This window comes from Sebastes umbrosus, chromosome 13 (genome assembly GCF_015220745.1).
Source record: "Sebastes umbrosus isolate fSebUmb1 chromosome 13, fSebUmb1.pri, whole genome shotgun sequence".
Classification (NCBI taxonomy): Eukaryota; Metazoa; Chordata; class Actinopteri; order Perciformes; family Sebastidae; genus Sebastes; species Sebastes umbrosus.
Genome location: NC_051281.1, coordinates 22,197,893 through 22,215,549, shown reverse-complemented (window position 1 = coordinate 22,215,549; position 17,657 = coordinate 22,197,893). Strand labels below are relative to the sequence as shown.

The following is a 17,657-nucleotide window of genomic DNA, read 5'->3' as shown; positions in this document are numbered from 1 at the left end:
GTTTGTGGTAATAAAGCCCACTCATAATTGCTCACTACAATCATCTCCCAGATACACAAATATGGGGATTTGGTGATTAACATAATGTGTTTCTTCCAGAGAGGAATTAATCCTACAATTCTAAGATGCCTTCAGACATATGTACATAAGATTCTTTATTTGGTCCAAATTAACTTACTACTGGTACAGCATGATTAACACCGGCACAAAAAAATAATTACTGTCCATCATTGTACAGATTAAGCACCGACAAACTTTTCCCTTTTAAAATGTTGTTTGTACGAGACATTATGGCTTTGCAAACAAAATTAACTTTGTAATTCTTCTCTTGCTCACATTCTCTTAGTCTATTTCAATGTCACAGCACTTGCTGTGCAGATTTCATAAAGGAAGGCATTAGGGCTGCTGATAGTATCCCAATCTGACACAGAGGCACCACACAACAGTGACCTCTACAGGAACACAGAACACATCAACTGCAATCTAGTTCATGCTTACTGTAATGCTGTTACATGCCTCTGCATGTCTTAGGGATGTTTTCACTTCATGGACCCCAAAATGGATGCAATAAGCCTTTAATTCCCCCAGATTGTGTAGTACAAAAAAGATCTCTGATACTGATATAGTATTAAATTAAATTGTATTCATCATTTTATCACACAGCCAAAGTGTGAAAGTCGTTCTTAGAGATGCTTTGACTTTATACTGTATATGATATAATTACGAAAGAAAATTATTCATCATTTACCTTGGGGTCCCTTCTTTGGGAAACACTGACGAAAAGACCAAAACAGATCGAAAAACTTTCATCTAAATCTAAGAATTCACTTTTAAATACAGTATTGTTGATGAACTAGTTGTACTATAAGCTGCATAAAGCGGCAGATCAAGATGCACAAAGACATTATGGCAAGGTGTAATGCAAACAGGTGAGGCTGCTGAATATCAACAAGTAATGCCCCTCACACACCCCAACCTCTCTGCTTTTAGTTGGAGACAAAGAACAGTGCAGAGCAGTGTCTTTAGTGGGGTAGAAAGGAGGAATGGGAGGGTGCCAAGCCACGCAGACCACAGCCAAGTGCAGGATCACGGATGAGGAATGAATGATGCTTAGATAAGGGACAAAGTAAAGAGGGCAGACCAAACAGGAAAACTAAGAAGGGAGAATGTGCGGGGCGTTGCCTGCCTGAGCAGGAAAATGTGCTGATACGAATATGTTGCTTTCTTTTTTTGTTTTTTTGTTGTTTTTTTTGTGCCGTGTAATGTTGCGCTGCATGTTTTTTTTTTTACTGAAGAAGTAATCACAGTAAACATCCACAATAAGAGCATAAATAGAACTATGAGGCGCATGTACAGCGCAAACCTCTTTTTTTTTTATTATTTTATGAGTTTATAAAAAATGTTTGAGACCAGAGGCCTGTACTACGAAGCCAGTTCAACATACCCAGGGTATCTCCTTGTTATCTGGTTTAATTAACCCTAACAACCACAGTCATGCTAAGCGGTCCTACGACGGTGGTTATCAATTCTGGTTATGAACACATTCACATAAAATGGGCGGTGTTTGCAGCATATGACCAATCACAGTCATGGACAAGTCTGCTGTCAGGAGAGTGGTATATTTTACAAACCAAGAGCAAACTATAATAGTAGACAAATACGAAGAAGTTATTAATCCAGGCTAAAATTAACACAGTTGAAGCTGCCAAATGCAGAAAGCTGGCAAAATAAAAAGTTGCCGACGTGTGAATGCGTAAATTAGTAGATTTATTAATTTAACAGAATACTCAGAAGTCAGATATAGTCGTCTAGATGGGGCAGTGATATTATAAAACGCTTCCAGAATAGAATGGATGATTACACTTTATTATGCCCTTTGATAATGATGTGGCGTGTATGACTAGTTCAGCCTTCTTTCACCTGCGTCACTGACTCCGGTGGTGTGAAACAGACTTGGGAGCAAATAAAAAAATAAACATAAAAGCATAATTCAAAGTGGTAAGCACCCACAGCATACAGCCAGTGGTCCTTTCTGCACTTGGCAGTTTAAACTTTGTTGTTTTTAGCCTTGATTATGACTTCTTTGTTTTTGTGTAATATTATCATACGATCCGCATACCGAGCTCTGATTGGTCAGTAGGCGGTGCTTTTATACGAGTTGATCTCTTATCTCAAACATTACCTGCTCCAGAGCAGGTTAGGTGTTCAGCATAAGTTACCATGGCAATCTACCACAGTAAGAAGTGGACCACCGTCGTAAGACTGAAAACTCAGGGTTAAACCCTGAAGTTACCTCGTTAACCCCAAATCCTGCTTTGTAGTACAGGCTTCAGGTCTCTTCGCTTTATAGCTAACATAAGACAGTCTTGTATCAGGAAATCCTGAATCCATAGCACTACCTGAATCTAATCCTTCACTTGTTGGCACGATGCCACCAAATTTTGCGCTAATCTGTTGAAGTTTTGAGATATCTAGCAGACAGAAAAGCAGAAACATTATCTAACTAGGCAGAAACATTTAACTTCTTTAGTGGAAGCAATAAATCTGTGCAATACTTTTACTGCAATTCAATGTATCTGTAACGGATTTCTGAAGCAGTAATGGATACTTTCATTAGAAATAGATTGAACAGCAACACGTTTGACACTTGGAAGTGTGATGCGTGGAGGTAAAATATGTGTTTCTTGAGAATGTACTCATGGCATAATTGCAGACCTTAAAATGCTAAATTAGTCATTGAGAATAGGGCCAGAATGGAGAAAAAAAAACGTAGGGTAATCTGCCTCTTTTCCCACACAAGGGACCAGGAGAACACAGGCTATGTTGTACCCCCCTTTCCTTTTTACCCGAGTTCTCCTTTATGTATTCAAATTCACTTCAGCAGCATAAAATTCTCCCAAGAGACAGCATTGTCCTCCTGCTTGTCCCTTGGGCTTCCCATCTCCCAGTAACATCTCTTCACTCCACACAATTTAGCCCTACACCTAATAGACAGTCCTTTTTCCACAGTACCCTCTTTTTTAAATAATTCAACGCAGTTTAATAAAAATTAATTAGAAATGTGTTTAAAAGCTATCACTGAATGCACAGAATGTTTAAAGGCTTTGTGCAAATTACTCCAGTTTTCAGTTTCTTTTAGTATGGCAGTCTGAAACAAATGCACTGAATAGCCTTTCACTGGTTTTATCCCCTGAATAATAATCTCTGTTGTGTTATTATGTGTGAAAATAAAGGGTACACACATTTTTTCCTCTCTCTCTCTCTCTCTCTCTCTTTCTCGCTGCATTCAGGAAACTCAGAATAGCAAATTTTACACTGATGGCTGAGTTGCAATTGCAGTTACAAATGTACGAACACTATACTTTCATAATAACTCGGCTCTAATGCTTGAAAAAGCGCGTAGGTCTGCTCTAGTGAACTTGAATGTGTGGTCCTTGGTGCATAAAGTAAGCATAAGGCCAACTCTATAGCAGTGAGGCTTTACTGAATGAAATGAAAAGCCTAAGGCGTCAGAGTTAATACATTAACACAGGGGAGGACTAACAGACAAAAATACTAAGAGGCGGGATAGAACAAATGGTAGAGAACAGAACTGAAATCATAATTATTTAAGTCTTTCACAGTGAAGTGGTGATCATGAGTCTAAAAGGTGTATTTCTGTAATGTTTTAGGTAAAAATAAATGAATATAAAACGGCGAAGTGGACTTATCTCTGTGATATCATGAGGGGTTCTGCCAGAGGCTCTCACCACATAAAAATCATCACAAGAACCACTTTTGTGGGAGTGATTCCAAAGTATTACAATATTATCATATCTATTCACTGCTAGCATGATGCAAATAGGCTCAATGGCATGCTTGCCTCTACAAAACTCTCCCACAGGGTTCTAATAAAGCAGTACAATTTCCCACTCTCCATTCTCCCTCAGAAACGCACCAGTCTGCGGCCCTGTGATCTGCCACAGACAAAATGAGACGCAGCAGCTACAACAGAACTGAGACGCAGTTGGAGTATTCCCTGCGCTCCTTGAATAGATAATGCTTTTCCTTCACATTCCTTTATTCTTTCAAAAAGAATGCATCAGAGGCCAAATATTAATTCTTCTCGTCATATGGAGGAGCTACGCAAGTGGCATACTAGGATGGGCTTTTGAATGATTAAGGGAACAACACATAAAGGGTTTCTTGTGGCGCTTTGAACTTTCTGCGGAGTTCTGAGAACTCTCCACTTATTCCCCACTCTGCAGGAGACTTGATGTTAAAAGACAACATTAATGAAAGCTCTGTAACAGGTAGAGACAGAGGGATTAATGCAATCTAAACACAGCAAGCCTCTCAGAAGTGGCTCTGGCTCGCAGGCGAATGGGGAACCACTTTTCCTCACTTTTCCTGTGTCCTCCCACCATGAATCTCCTTTAAAGAAATGCCAATAGATCCGATCACCTCATTCTCTATTCCCTCCCTCCCTCGCTCCCTCCCCAGGCCCATGAAGATGCACGTGTGGGGGAATCACTTCAAGGAATGACATTGACTTGGGGATGTGCTGACTTGCACCACTGTTTGTCTTTTGATGTGAGAGATCAAATCAATGTACACGGCGCTCTCCGAGCAATGCGCAGGCAGATTAGCATTAGCCCGAAGGTGCCTGCTTGCCCTCAATCATTAGCGTTTGCATCTGACTCTCCAAATAATCAGGATTTACTCAGTGCTGTCGTGAGCTGCACTGATAGGTGCTAAAAAACAACATAACCATTTAAGATGGAGGGTAATGCAAGGCTGTCATAATGAGACCAACACCTACATAAAAGCCATATACACTGCCTGACACTGGCATTTGTTATTGGCGTGAGCTGCGTTATTTGTCACTGGTCTGGTGTGCAATGGTGCCTTCACATGGAAAATACCACGATGAGATCTCCTGAGCGCTTAAGTCAGATGGATTGAATGCTCTTGAACACTGATAAAGGTTGATTTCAGGTTGTGCCAACATTATTGTGAGCAAACTAATGCAGAATAATTGTCATATTTTGTCCCGTCAAAACCTGGAACAATGATATATTTAACGCTCTGAAGTTTACCTATGCATCACAAGCGATACATTAGCACATTGTATTAATAGTTGAGTATATTTTGTAGGGCTGTCAAAGTTAACGCGATAATAACACGTTAACACAAATTTGTTTTAACTCCACTAATTTCTGTAACGCATTAACACAATCAATCTTCCGGAGGTTGCAGCAGGCGCAGTTTTAAAGCGAGAATGAAGTTACAGGTATCATATGAAACTAAACCTAAGGAATCCATTGATACCAACCATGTCGTGCTAGCTTGTTGCGAAAGAGGTTAAATAACGCTTGAAACTTGTGCTAAATGTGGGTGAGGAAAAACTGTCAGACCATTTTCAAAGGGGTCCCTTGACCTCTGACTTCGAGATATGTGAATGAAAATGGGTTCTATGGGTACCCACGAGTCTCCTCTTTACAGACATGCCCACTTTATGATAATCACATGCAGTTTGGGGCAAGTCATAGTCAAGTCAGCACACTGACACACTGATAGCTGTTGTTGCCTGTTGGGCTGCAGTTTGCCATGTTATGATTTGAGCATATTTTTTATGCAAAATGCAGTACCTGTGAGGGTTTCTGGACAATATTTGTCATTGTTGTTAATTGATTTATAATAATAAATATAATCATACATTTGCATAAAGCAAGCATATTTGCCCACTCCCATGTTGATCAGAGTATTAAATAATTGACAAATCTCACTTTAAGGTACATTTTGAACAGATAAAAAATGTGCGATTAATCATGGACAATCATGCGATCAATCACAATTAAATGTTTTAATCGATTGGCAGCCCTAATATTTTGATATGCTATCTGACAAATGCGTTCCCCAGCTAAATGTCGGGTGTTGAAACAGAAGTGCTCAAACAATAATTGTGTAAAGAAGCTATTAAGGGGTGAGACTTTGAGATTAAAAAGGCATAAGGATCTTGGCAGCGCATTTCTGCCACATTTGAATTCATACTGTTTGCCTGTAACTTCATGCTAATGATCAAAGTTGAGGGGGGGGGATTCTCCCGAGTGCAAGTTATGAAGATGAGATGAGGCGAGAGAGGGAATGGGAGAGGGAGAGGGAGAGGGAGAGAGAGAAACTGCTTTGCTGCCCTGCTTTGAACACTTTTACACTTTCCAACAAGCTTTGTTTTTTAATTGGCTGAAATTAATCTTAGGGATGTAGATGCCTGATTTGCATTCATTAAAACCCAACCAAAAGAAGTCATGCTTAATTCCAATCAAATTTGCTTAATTATGCATGGCGAGATATTCCCAAATGAGCTGTGGATTTTTGTTAGGCCCTTTTTTTTTGTTTCCTATAGCAAATAAAATGTAATGAAGCTGTCTTTTTGTGTTTTACTGAATGTTGAGGAGCATATGAGGAGCACCTTGAGCCTGGGCTGAAAACAATATTACTGCTAAAGTAATTATAAGAATCTGCATTTTTCATTGTTAATTGTGGATGTCAGCGTCATTAATTTTAATTTACGGCAGGCAATAAAATTAAGAATACTTTGTGCTGATGTTTTAAATCATGCCTGTGAAGGGGACACATAATGCAACTTAAATCTCAAGTAGATATTGATTGGGCTGGATGGTCTTTTCTATGAATCTTAAATAGGCAAGACGCTGGGAATCTGCTTGAGACTTCACTTTTACGAGTTAACTCCGGCACCAGATAGCACAAGTGCAATACAATTAAAGAAGTGTCAGTTTATGCACACACGCATTATGTGCGCGTGCACAAACACACTTAATCAGCAAGCTGCATAACAACAGAATGATGTTGAGCCAGATAACGGTCATAAAAGGAGCGAATGCAATAGAATATGATCAACTAACTTCTTCATGAAGAGTTTAGATTAAAAACATGCGTACATAAGCAAATAAAATTACGTGCATCTTGCTACATTTTCTGAGCCGTTTTCAATAGTCCTTGTTTTCATATTTTGACAGTCATATTAATTAGATTGTCTGACGTTGTAAGGCTGTTTGTACAGACAGAAAGGAAGCAGAATGGAGGAGTTTGAGCTGCGGTGCTGTACAGTACGTTGGTCTATGGGGGATGACATTATGTGTTTCTGCTCCAACACTTGATTTATAGCTTCATTTGGACCGCGCTTGTACGAAACACATCCTGCCGCTGCAGGAGCTTTAGTGCATTGTAGTCTGAAAACAAAGGAAGAATAAAATTGATCTTTCTGGACACACACAAAATCAATGAATGGCTATTTCCTGTTTCATGGCATGTTACTCCAACTGACTTGCTCAATCCTTGAACTTTCCTTGTGTCCTCATTGCTGGAGAGGAAAGGTCTTCAGAGTTCAGTGGAAACTTAAGATGATGTCATTCCGGACCCTTTGGATCAGAGAATTTCTGTTTTTACTCTGCCTTGACCCTTAAAAAGAAAATATTGAAAAGGCCTCCGGTTCATATCTATGCTATCGTTTGCTCATCATAACTGACGAGCTTGTTCCATGTTTTGTTTTTAATTTGTCTACTTCTCTGTGAAATAATATTGAGTTAACGATTAGAGCCAAACGGAAAACCTTACTCATAAAATGTCTGGACTGATTTGGTTAAACTGCACGTGCTTGACTATTATTCCAGAGGATGTGTTTGTACCTGTTGTACAATGCATTCTGTTCTCTATAACAAGGTGATTGTGTTTCCAACACAAAAAGACTCTACAGCGATGTTCAATTGTTCTCTTTCAGGCTGGCTGTTAGCCAGCGGCTCCTTCATGACACATGGAGCTGGTACACTATCAGCTCCCCTCTCCTCTTCCTGTCTGCTTTCCTGGCGGTGACTGAAGCAAGTCACTCTAATGCAACAATGATGGTGATTTCACTCTGCTTATCGAAGCGAGTAAGTACTTAAGCAGCTGCTTGTACTTTGATCCAATTTACTTCCTGAATGTGTGCTTCCTCATGCACAGTAAACAGGCCTGCCTAAGTTGTCATTAGTTCAAAGCCAAGGCAAATAGTTCACAATTATTGTTTGCTGATTTTTTTGTTGTTCTACTTTGTACAGTAGCTCTGTTAACAGAAGTGAGTTAACTTTAGTGACAGGGCCCTCTCAATATTTTATTTCAGGTATCAATTTGTACGCCATGGCATCGGCTGTAATTCAATATTGCCAGCGGAGCTCTGGAGGTTGAATGGAAAAGCCATAAGTTGAATACCGCAACCTTTAACATCATTGTGTGCTTGACTCATCCCCAAGGACAGGACAGATAAAAGATGATCAGTAAGAAAATTGATAGCACTGATTTAATAAACATCCTCAAAATGATCTCTGTGACCTGCAGGTAGCGCGGCAGTCACTCGTACTTCGTCTGGGTTAAAGAATCAAGTGAGATGATTCATTTGAGTGACTGAGGTAGTTGAGTTTGATGGATCATTCCTAAAAGCATCATTGCTAATCTTCAGCTCCTCTTTTTTAGGTTATTCACAGATCAGTGAGTTTTCCGGCTAATCCTGGACCTGACGCTGCTCTTGTCTGTGTACATGGTATTCATCATACTCTGACAGCCAGAGTCCTTCAGACGACAAATAACCTTCAGAGAGGGGAGGCAGGCAAGCAGTAGGTGTGCAGTTATTTTGGATACATTTCACAGTGGAGTAGGAAAGCTGCATGGGGAGATGTATGGTGTCCTTGTTGGGCGCGGAGAGATGGACCCCTCTCCGTTTCCTAGCATAATCATTCTGAGCCTCAGCCATGCCTTCGACAACTCAATCAGACAGCCCTCTACCTGTAAAGTGGCTGGGTTGATTTGATTGCCATTTTTATTGGATCCCGGTCACATAAATCAAACCAATGGGGACGGCTGTACAGACGTGACCACTCGTCATTCGCTAGTAGCCTTGGAAACATTGTTTCGGGGGCCGCGTGGCTGTCATCGGAGGTAAATCAGGGGTCTGAAGTTTCTCTCCTCCAACACAGGAGCATGGAGTTAAATCATCTTGAAAATTGATGTCACTGTGCTCAAGTGTTTTCACCTATCCCTCGGATAGAGTCCCATCAACTGGTGACAATGTCAGCACTTTTACCCTTCTCTCAAAAAAAGGATGTTTCCTGTCCTAAGGCCTAGAGGCCTGCTGTGGCTGATAAGAGCTCTCAAAGTTTTGACCTTTTTCCCTTCTGATTTTTGTCTGCTTGTTTAACATGAATACATTTTTTGCTGCTAATCCAAACAACTAGAAAGTTTCAAGTTTAGCTGGCATATATAGAAATTAGGGCTGTCAAGGTTAAGGCGATGATAACGCATAAACGCAAATTTGTTTTAATGTCACTAATTTATTTAACGCATTAAAGCAACTTGGGATTTTTAGGTTATAGCAGGCTCAGTTTTACAGCTAGAGTGAAGATGCTGGCATATGAAACTAGAAAAAACCTAAGGAATCCATTGGTACCAACCATGTCATACTAGGTTGTCGCGAATGAGGCTAAATAACGCTCCAAACCTGCGCAAAATTTCGGGTGAGGAAAAATTGGCATGGCCATTTTCAAAGGGGTCCCTGACCTCTGACCTCAAGATATCTAAATGAAATGGGTTCTAGGGGTACCCACGAGTCTCTACTTTACAGACATGCCCACTTTATGATAATCACATGCAGTTTGGGGGCAAGTCATAGTCAAGTCAGCACACTGACACACTGACAGCTGTTGTTGCCTGTTGGGCTTGAGTTTGACATATTATGATTTGAGCATATTTTTATGCTAAATGCAATACCTGTGAGGGTTTCTGAACAATATTTGTCACTGTTTTGTGTTATTAATTGATTTCCAATAATAAATATATATATACGTTTGCATAAAGCAAGCATATTTGCTCACTCCCATGTTGATAAGAGTATAAAATACTCGACAAATCTCCCTTTAACGTACATTTGAACAGATAAAAAAATGTGCAATTAATTTGAGATTAACCGTGATAACTATGGAATATCATGTGATTAATCGCGATTAAATATTTGAATCGATTGAAAGCCTTAATGACAATAAACTTTTAGTAGTACATGAGTTGACAATTTCTGATTTATATCTTGCCTCAGTTGCAATCAGGACAACTAAATCAGACGGTTAGGTCTATTTGTATTCAGAGTAATGTATCCTGTAAAATAAAGTAGGCCTCCCTTCTAGACGGTAAACTCAGAGACCCTGTCTTTGAAACTTGATACATTGTTCATCGCTAAGCACTGTCTGGTGAGCTTTTTGATTCAGTGTGAACTGATTAAGTCTATCATGTCCACCAGCGCTTACAGAGGGAACATATTATATTAAATACAGGTAGCTAATTTCCTCCTCTGCATGGGTGAGTGGGAGTATGAATGAAAGTGATGTAAAATTAATTTAGACCTCTAAAATTTTGATCACGCTGAGGCTATTTTGGTTCTCATGATGACAAGTAATAGGAGGTTGTTGCTTTCTAACCTCACAATATTACCACGTTTGCCTACAGGGCTTTCAGGATCAATTTCATTCAGCATAAATATCGCTTGATCTGTAAAACAAATTAGAAATAATAAAAAGCAATAAAAAGGCGCCCAAGCTCTATTGAGATGTCCCTCCTAGCCATGTGTCAAGACTGAAGACATTAATGATACACGGAGGAGAGAAAATTACCATCTAGGATACGTCCGAACCAGTAAACTGGTAAACAAGCTGGCCGTTAGGAGTGGGGATGATTTGAATCAACAAGGGTGAACAGATATGGATACTCGGCGCATTAGTGTTAATAGGAATAGATTATGGAGGGATTTCGTGGAGTGACCTTCAGTGCACTAATTGAAATAGTATTCCGAGTCAGCAGTGGAGTAATCAACTTAAACACAGAATCATAAATCATCATGAATAGCGCTGTCACAACCAAGCCATTAGCCTCGTGTTTTTTCCCCAGCAACCTCATGAAAATATCTGCCACACCGATCCGTAGGTTAATAGGAACAGAAATGGCATTTAGAGTCTATTTGGATCAAATGTACTGCGAGCTTGAAAGTAGAACTTTGCTAATTTGCAGGTAATGTGAATTGATGTAGTAAGGGTTGAAGATAGTTCAGGCAACGAGTCCACGCGGTAACTCTGGGTGGAGAAAACGCAGGAGCTTGAAAGTGCCTCGATCATAACGCTGCTTTGTGACAAGTCTTCTCTCCACTGTGCGGTGTGTGACCAAAGGGGCCCAGTAGTGGCGAGATATGTTATCAGGCAGGGGTTAGGTAATCATGTTTGCTTGCTGTGACCTTTGTCTTTTGTTATTAATTATGGCTGACAAAAACGCAATAAATCGTAGGACCTTAGAGCTACACTCTAAGAATGCGTAGGGAGCAACTTGGGTGATCATTGCACAATTCATAACAGCACTGCGTTTGTGTGTGATATTACAGGTTGTTAGTAACTACGCTCTTTATTAAGTCTAATCCACATAATGCAAGTTTATTTACTCATTATCACTCAGTGGCATATTTATTTCAAGTATCAATACAGAGTGCTTTGTCAAAGTTTACAACATCTATATTAATATCAACAAGTGCCCTCGCAGTAAATAGCTTTTTAATTGCAACTAAAGTGAAGGAATTAGATACTAAACAGTCGGTTAGCGTCAGTAAAATGTCTTTCACACAACAATACCCAGCAAACTTGTCAGAAATGCTGATAAGAGGGCCGATCCTGAGCGCTTACACGGCATTAATCAAATAGCAGGTCTAATTAAAAGCGCTTTAAACAAAGCTTTTTTTCTAAATGTTGCTCAGGTATGGCAATAATTTTTGATCAGCCAAGCCTGGAAGACAAATAATTAGAACTGCCACAGCGGCCTGATGAGTGATGTCAGCATCTCCGAGTGACCTTCCCCTGCTAATTAATTTTCATTCCAGGGAAAAAAGACCCCGTTGTTGCACATTATTAATTGAGTTCATGAAAAGATGCACCTGATTAATTTTTGTTGATAATACTTGTCATTCTGGCCGCCGTTCGTAATCATTTTATGGGTTTTCATCTTAGTGTTTTTCAAAGTTGATCTAAGTCATCTTTACTGGAGATTAATTTGTCCAAAGTAGAGCTGCCCTGTCCCAACAGACAGCCGGGCCTCAGTCTGTCTCACTCAGATGCCTGGTGAACACATGGTTTCACTTTATCAGCGTTTGTTTTATTCTTATTTACCCTAACACATTTTATAGTGGGCACATTGTGAGAGTAAGTGAGAATAATTAACCTTACCAATTATTAATTAACTTGTATTACCAAACCATGTTTTGAATGTATAAAAATGCCACTACAACACTAGATTCAAGTTAAGCTGCTATGTAAAATAAAGCATATAATAAGTATATTGCTGGATATTTTAGTCATGTATTGAAGTAGATCAAAGTATGCACCACAGTAGAAAATGCCAGCAACAGTGGAATAAATAAAAAGGCTGTTTCCTTTAATCTGTTATTGCTGAAACAAAGTGTATAATATTATACCAGGTGACGTGATCGGCAATATTTGATGCAGTTCCCCCAAACTTATGGAAACATTACAGAGCTATCACCATGCTCTTTCTGGGTCAAACTGTCTCTCAAGCCTGTTATATTGTATAAGATTATTATGAAAACAAATTTCCAAAATTCTGATAAATTCTGACACCGAACCATCATTCACAAATAACAGGAGGATATCTGCTTAGAACGGTACATAAAATAGTTTTGTTTAAGCTGCTATAAAATGGCAAACCATTCAGAAAACATGAAGTGTAATTATTCTGGGGATTTTGTGAAATGTAATGTGTCAGATCAGCTGGGCATTCAGACTTTAAACAGCCCTGTTTAAAAGAAAATGCTACTGGAAGGGAAATACAATCCAGGAAGACCGATTTGAGTAATACATCCAGGAGTCTGAAGGCTTATCAGACGCCAAAACACTGCACGGTGGTTTATAATACTACGAGACTGTATTTTACAACTCGATCATGAGATAAACTTTAGAATTACCCCTATCAAGTTACATTGTCGGCTGGTGTTGCATTGTTTTGCGGCGAGAGCTGGGCCAGGTTCAACTACACTGGTAAGACGACCTCGCATTTTCTCTGCTGTGCCAACACGTTGGCCTCATTCTGGCTGGTAATATGATGGAGTTCAGGAGGAAGCCAGCACCATGTGAAACTGATGTGCTGGTGCGGCCCACAATTTGTTCCCAAAAGCTGGCAGCAGCCTCTGCTTCTACTGTCGGAAGCTGCACTATTTGTCATAGAGGCAGCAAAGATTCTTCTTAAGGAAACATGAAATGTGTCTGACAGCGGGGTTGGGGTTTGATAGCTGCACTGAATACAGTATCAAATCAGCTAGAATGGCGTTATGGAGTTCTAAAGTTAATAACTATGAACTTATTTTATCTGTTAACGAGTATTACCTTGACTTGAGGTCGACATCATTTTGGGGATCGGAGCAGCTTGCCAACACGCTGGAACCAGGTGGAATGGATGGATTGCATTGACCAGGGGCTGCAACCGCTCTGCTAAGAAAGTCCCAAACCCTGCATTTTAAAGCAAGTTGCCCCATTAGTTAGTATTCTATTACCCATATCACACATAACACAACTGCAATGAACATACACTTGGTGTTGGCTGTATTTTCATTCACTTTCCTTAAAGGTGCTAAATTCGAAATTCAGAGCATTAATATAGAGTGCTGCAGGGATGATGTATTTTTGATGGCCAACCAGGAAGTAAGCATTGCTCTGGGTTCCCTCAACAAAAAGCCAATGGGATTTTTCCATTGGGTTTTGGATTATTGCAGAAAATAAGCTCTGTGGCAAACAAACATTTATAATACATACACATTTTGTTCAGCAAGATAATCTTCAGAAATGAACATCACTTCTATGATTTTTTTAAGCGTAAATGGTATCGGCAGAAGTAAAAAGCTAACTTTAGGCTATAAACAGACTAAATCGCGGTCACATGAGTGCAAATATACAAAATGAGGCTGTAAAGGCGGACGAGTCGGCGTGATGATGTTTAGTAGTCTCATTTAGCCACTTGTTAGCAACCGTATTGTCTGATAACGAGTACCGATCCGATACGTGTTTAGTTAATAAAATGTATGCTTATTACAATTAAAAATCCAGTAATGTATATAGTATATAAACATAGAAGTGAATTGAATAGATCGGCCCCATTTTCACGATATACCCGATCCAACTGTTTGAGTCAGTATTGGCCCGATATTTGATCCGCTATCGGTGCATCCCTATTTCAAACCGTCCACCATAACAAGTCCACACAATGCAAACAGAACTACGAGTCACATACACTTACAAACATGTCCAACATTACCAGACATTTCAACAGAAGGGAAAATAATTTATTTAGGAAGAATGAAAATGTCTATCTTTACATGAATGCAACAGTAGCACTGACTGACTGGCCATGAGCATATCAATATTTAGTTTCTGATCAATTAGGAGAGACTATAATTATAAAGACATAACTCAGTAAAATTGTTAAAATTTCTTAATCCTAACCCTTAGAAAATCCAATTTTCACATAATCGCCCTACACCTTAATTCAATAGGGTTGCATTCTTACAGTAAAAGATCATGTCTACCAGAAGTTCTTGGTAGACACGGGTAGATGATAAAATATATCATCACGTAGAAGCTCACGGCCTCGTGGTTGAGGAAAGTATTATTTGGGCTTAAGCTAATATGAGGTAATTTGATTCAGTGTTAAGTGTATTACTTGATAAAGCGGTATGAAAGTGTTGCTGTAATTTCTAGTTTAATAAGTAAAATAAAAGTACTGTGGTGAAAAGAAATTGTTGACAATTACTACTGTATGATGGTACAGTACAATAGTACATTTTACCAGTAAAATGGTATTGTGCCATGATTGTATTTCCATAGATTAACAATACAATAGCACTTTATCATCAATGACTAAATTATTATTAACAAGCTGCCAAACAGGTTTCATACTGATAGACTTCCTCTATACCTGAAATCCGTTACTTTCCCCACAGCAAAGGAGTACCTGCGATGTTGTGAAGGAGTTGATAGTGAGGTTGTGTCACCTCATGCAGTGAAAATATAATCACCCAATAAAGCACTGTGAGCCATAAAGGTGAATCAACACCTCTCTGTCACAGTCTCAAGAAAAATGTCATATTTTAAATTTCACCAAGTTAGGATTTATGGCCGGGCTCTTGTGCTGGGTGGCATTAAATTGTACAGGAGGTATATTTTCTGGTCACTGGCTGTAAAATATTTGGACTGTAAAATGTAAGTATTTGAATATGGTCAATGTTCCATCACATCGTCGTTGCATCTCATCACCCTGATCAAACTTTCACAGCAAAACCAGTAGATCTTATAATATAACATGAATAAGCTGTCCTGTTCCCTAATATTAGTGTGATGGTTTCTTTTCTGATCTGTGATGAAGATGAAAAATTTACTTTTTGCTGCTAATCCAAACAACTAGAAAGTTTAAAGTTTATCTGGCATATATAGGAATTAGGGCTGTCAAAGTTAACGCGATAATAACACATAAACACACATTTTTTTTAATGCCACTAATTTATTTAACGCATTAACGCAACTTGGGATTTTTAGGTTGTAGCAGGCTCAGTTTTACAGCCAGAGTGAGGATGCTGGCATATGAAACTAGAAAACCTAAGGAATCCATTGGTAACAACTATGTCATACTAGTTTGTCGCGAATGAGGCTAAATAACGCTCCAAACCTGCGCAAAATATTGGCAAGGAAAAACTGGCATGGCCATTTTCAAAGGGGTCCCTTGACCTCTGACCTCAAGATATGTGAATGAAAATGGGTTCTATGGGTACCCACGAGTCTCTACTTTACAGACATGCCCACTTTATGATAATCACATGCAGTTTGGGGCAAGTCATAGTCAAGTCAGCATACTGACACACTGACAGCTCTTGTTGCCTGTTGGGCTTGAGTTTGACATGTTATGATTTGAGCATATTTTTTATGCAAAATGCAGTATCTCTGAGGGTTTCTGGACAATATTTGTCATTGTTTTGTGTTATTAATTGATTTCCAATAATAAATATATACATACGTTTGCATAAAGCAAACATATTTACTCACTCCCATGTTGATAAGAGTATAAAATACTCGACAAATCTCCCTTTAACGTACATTTGAACAGATAAAAAAATGTGCAATTAATTTGCGATTAATCATGATTAACTATGGAATATCATGTGATTAATTGCAATTAAATATTTTAATCGATTGAAAGCCTTAATGACAATAAACTTTTAGTAGTACATGAGTTGCCAATTTCTGATTTATATCTTGCCTCAGTTGCAATCAGGACAACTAAATCAGACGGTTAGGTCTATCTGTTGTTGCCTGTTGGGTTGCAGTTTGACATGTTATGAATAAGCTGCCCTGCTCCCTAATATTAGTGTGATGGTTTCTTGTCTGATCTGTGATGAACAGGAACAAATGAAACAGTGAAAACACATATTGTAACTGTTATATATCATCTACTGGCTGTACAGTACATACCAGGATGTTTCGAAAGTTGTGGCATGGCAGGTCCTCCAGCATGTTTCAGTGTGCTTCTTGCTGTGAGTGTTGCAGTCATCACAGTCTATTTACTTTTAAGAAAGAATGGGAATATTTGTCTTTGTGGAAGTCAAATAAGACAAAAAAACAAGGCCATTTTAAGTTTACAAACATTACTAATGTTTACAAGCCTTGCATTACTCAAGTTTTAACAACTTACTGAACTTAATGTACTTACATTCAGCATCAGTTGTTCAAAACAGACTAGGTTAGCTTTATCCACCCAACAATATCTGCAACATAGCACCATGTATCTCTAGCTAAATGAGTTGTTGGTCAACTTCAGCCTTTAGCCGACGTTAAGCTACGTTAACATTGTTAACTCTATTAACTTAATGCCAATAGCTAACGCTAGCTTACCTAACAGTCCCTTCGTACTTCGGTAATAGCTGGATACTGGCCGAGCTTTAATGTTATTTTCTAGGTGAGTCGTTTTTAAACTATCGCGAGCTGAGGTTTTTTGAGCTAACGTTTAATGAAGTTACCGTAGCAACTGAATATTCCTACCCCGCGCACACCGGCACAAATGCGCATGCTCCTGCGCACTTCCGTGAAGCACGTGAGTGTTCGCATGTTTTCGCAACACGTGGTGTTTTTTTTTTTTTGTTTTTTTTTATTGCCTTTATTTCACAAACTGGTCATACAGGTTCAATTACGAAGACGTGCAAAACTGTAAAAGGAACAACAAGACAAAATAACAGATGCCAGGGGATAAACAGCTTACAAATACAAAGCCAGGGAAAATAAACATTTAGATAAATATATTAAAGGAGGTGCATAAAGTTACCGTCCTAATAGCTTTTTTGTTTTCGGAAGAGAGAATCAATTTAATGTATTGTTTGGTTTCATGTTCAAATACAAAAAAATGAAGGTTTAGATTTGCTAAATTTGGATTTATGTATATGAAATATAGCTAAGAGAATAATCAGATTAATAATATAATGTTCTTTGATTTTACTGTTACCTTTATGGAAACCAAACGAAACAGTCTCTAGACATAAAATAAAATCA

At 38.9% G+C, this 17,657-nt stretch overlaps 1 protein-coding gene across 20 annotated transcripts in view; it reads right to left on the bottom strand.

Annotated features, from left to right (window-relative positions):
- dachd (dachshund d) overlaps positions 1-17,338 on the bottom strand; it is a 138,952-nt gene extending 121,614 nt beyond the window's left edge. For 4 of the 20 annotated variants that reach the window (XM_037789588.1, XM_037789591.1, XM_037789594.1 and 1 more), the window contains exons 1-2: positions 16,825-17,332; positions 16,587-16,678 (exon numbers count right to left, since the gene is read on the bottom strand). In XM_037789588.1, the coding sequence (XP_037645516.1) occupies positions 16,587-16,628 (42 nt within the window). In that variant the 5' untranslated portion in view covers positions 16,629-16,678; positions 16,825-17,332. Of the gene's footprint in view, positions 1-13,454; positions 13,578-16,586; positions 16,706-16,824 lie in introns of those variants that run through there. The other 16 variants (XM_037789596.1, XM_037789597.1, XM_037789605.1 and 13 more) reach the window with 12 other exon arrangements.
- Positions 17,339-17,657: the final 319 nt, after the last annotated feature.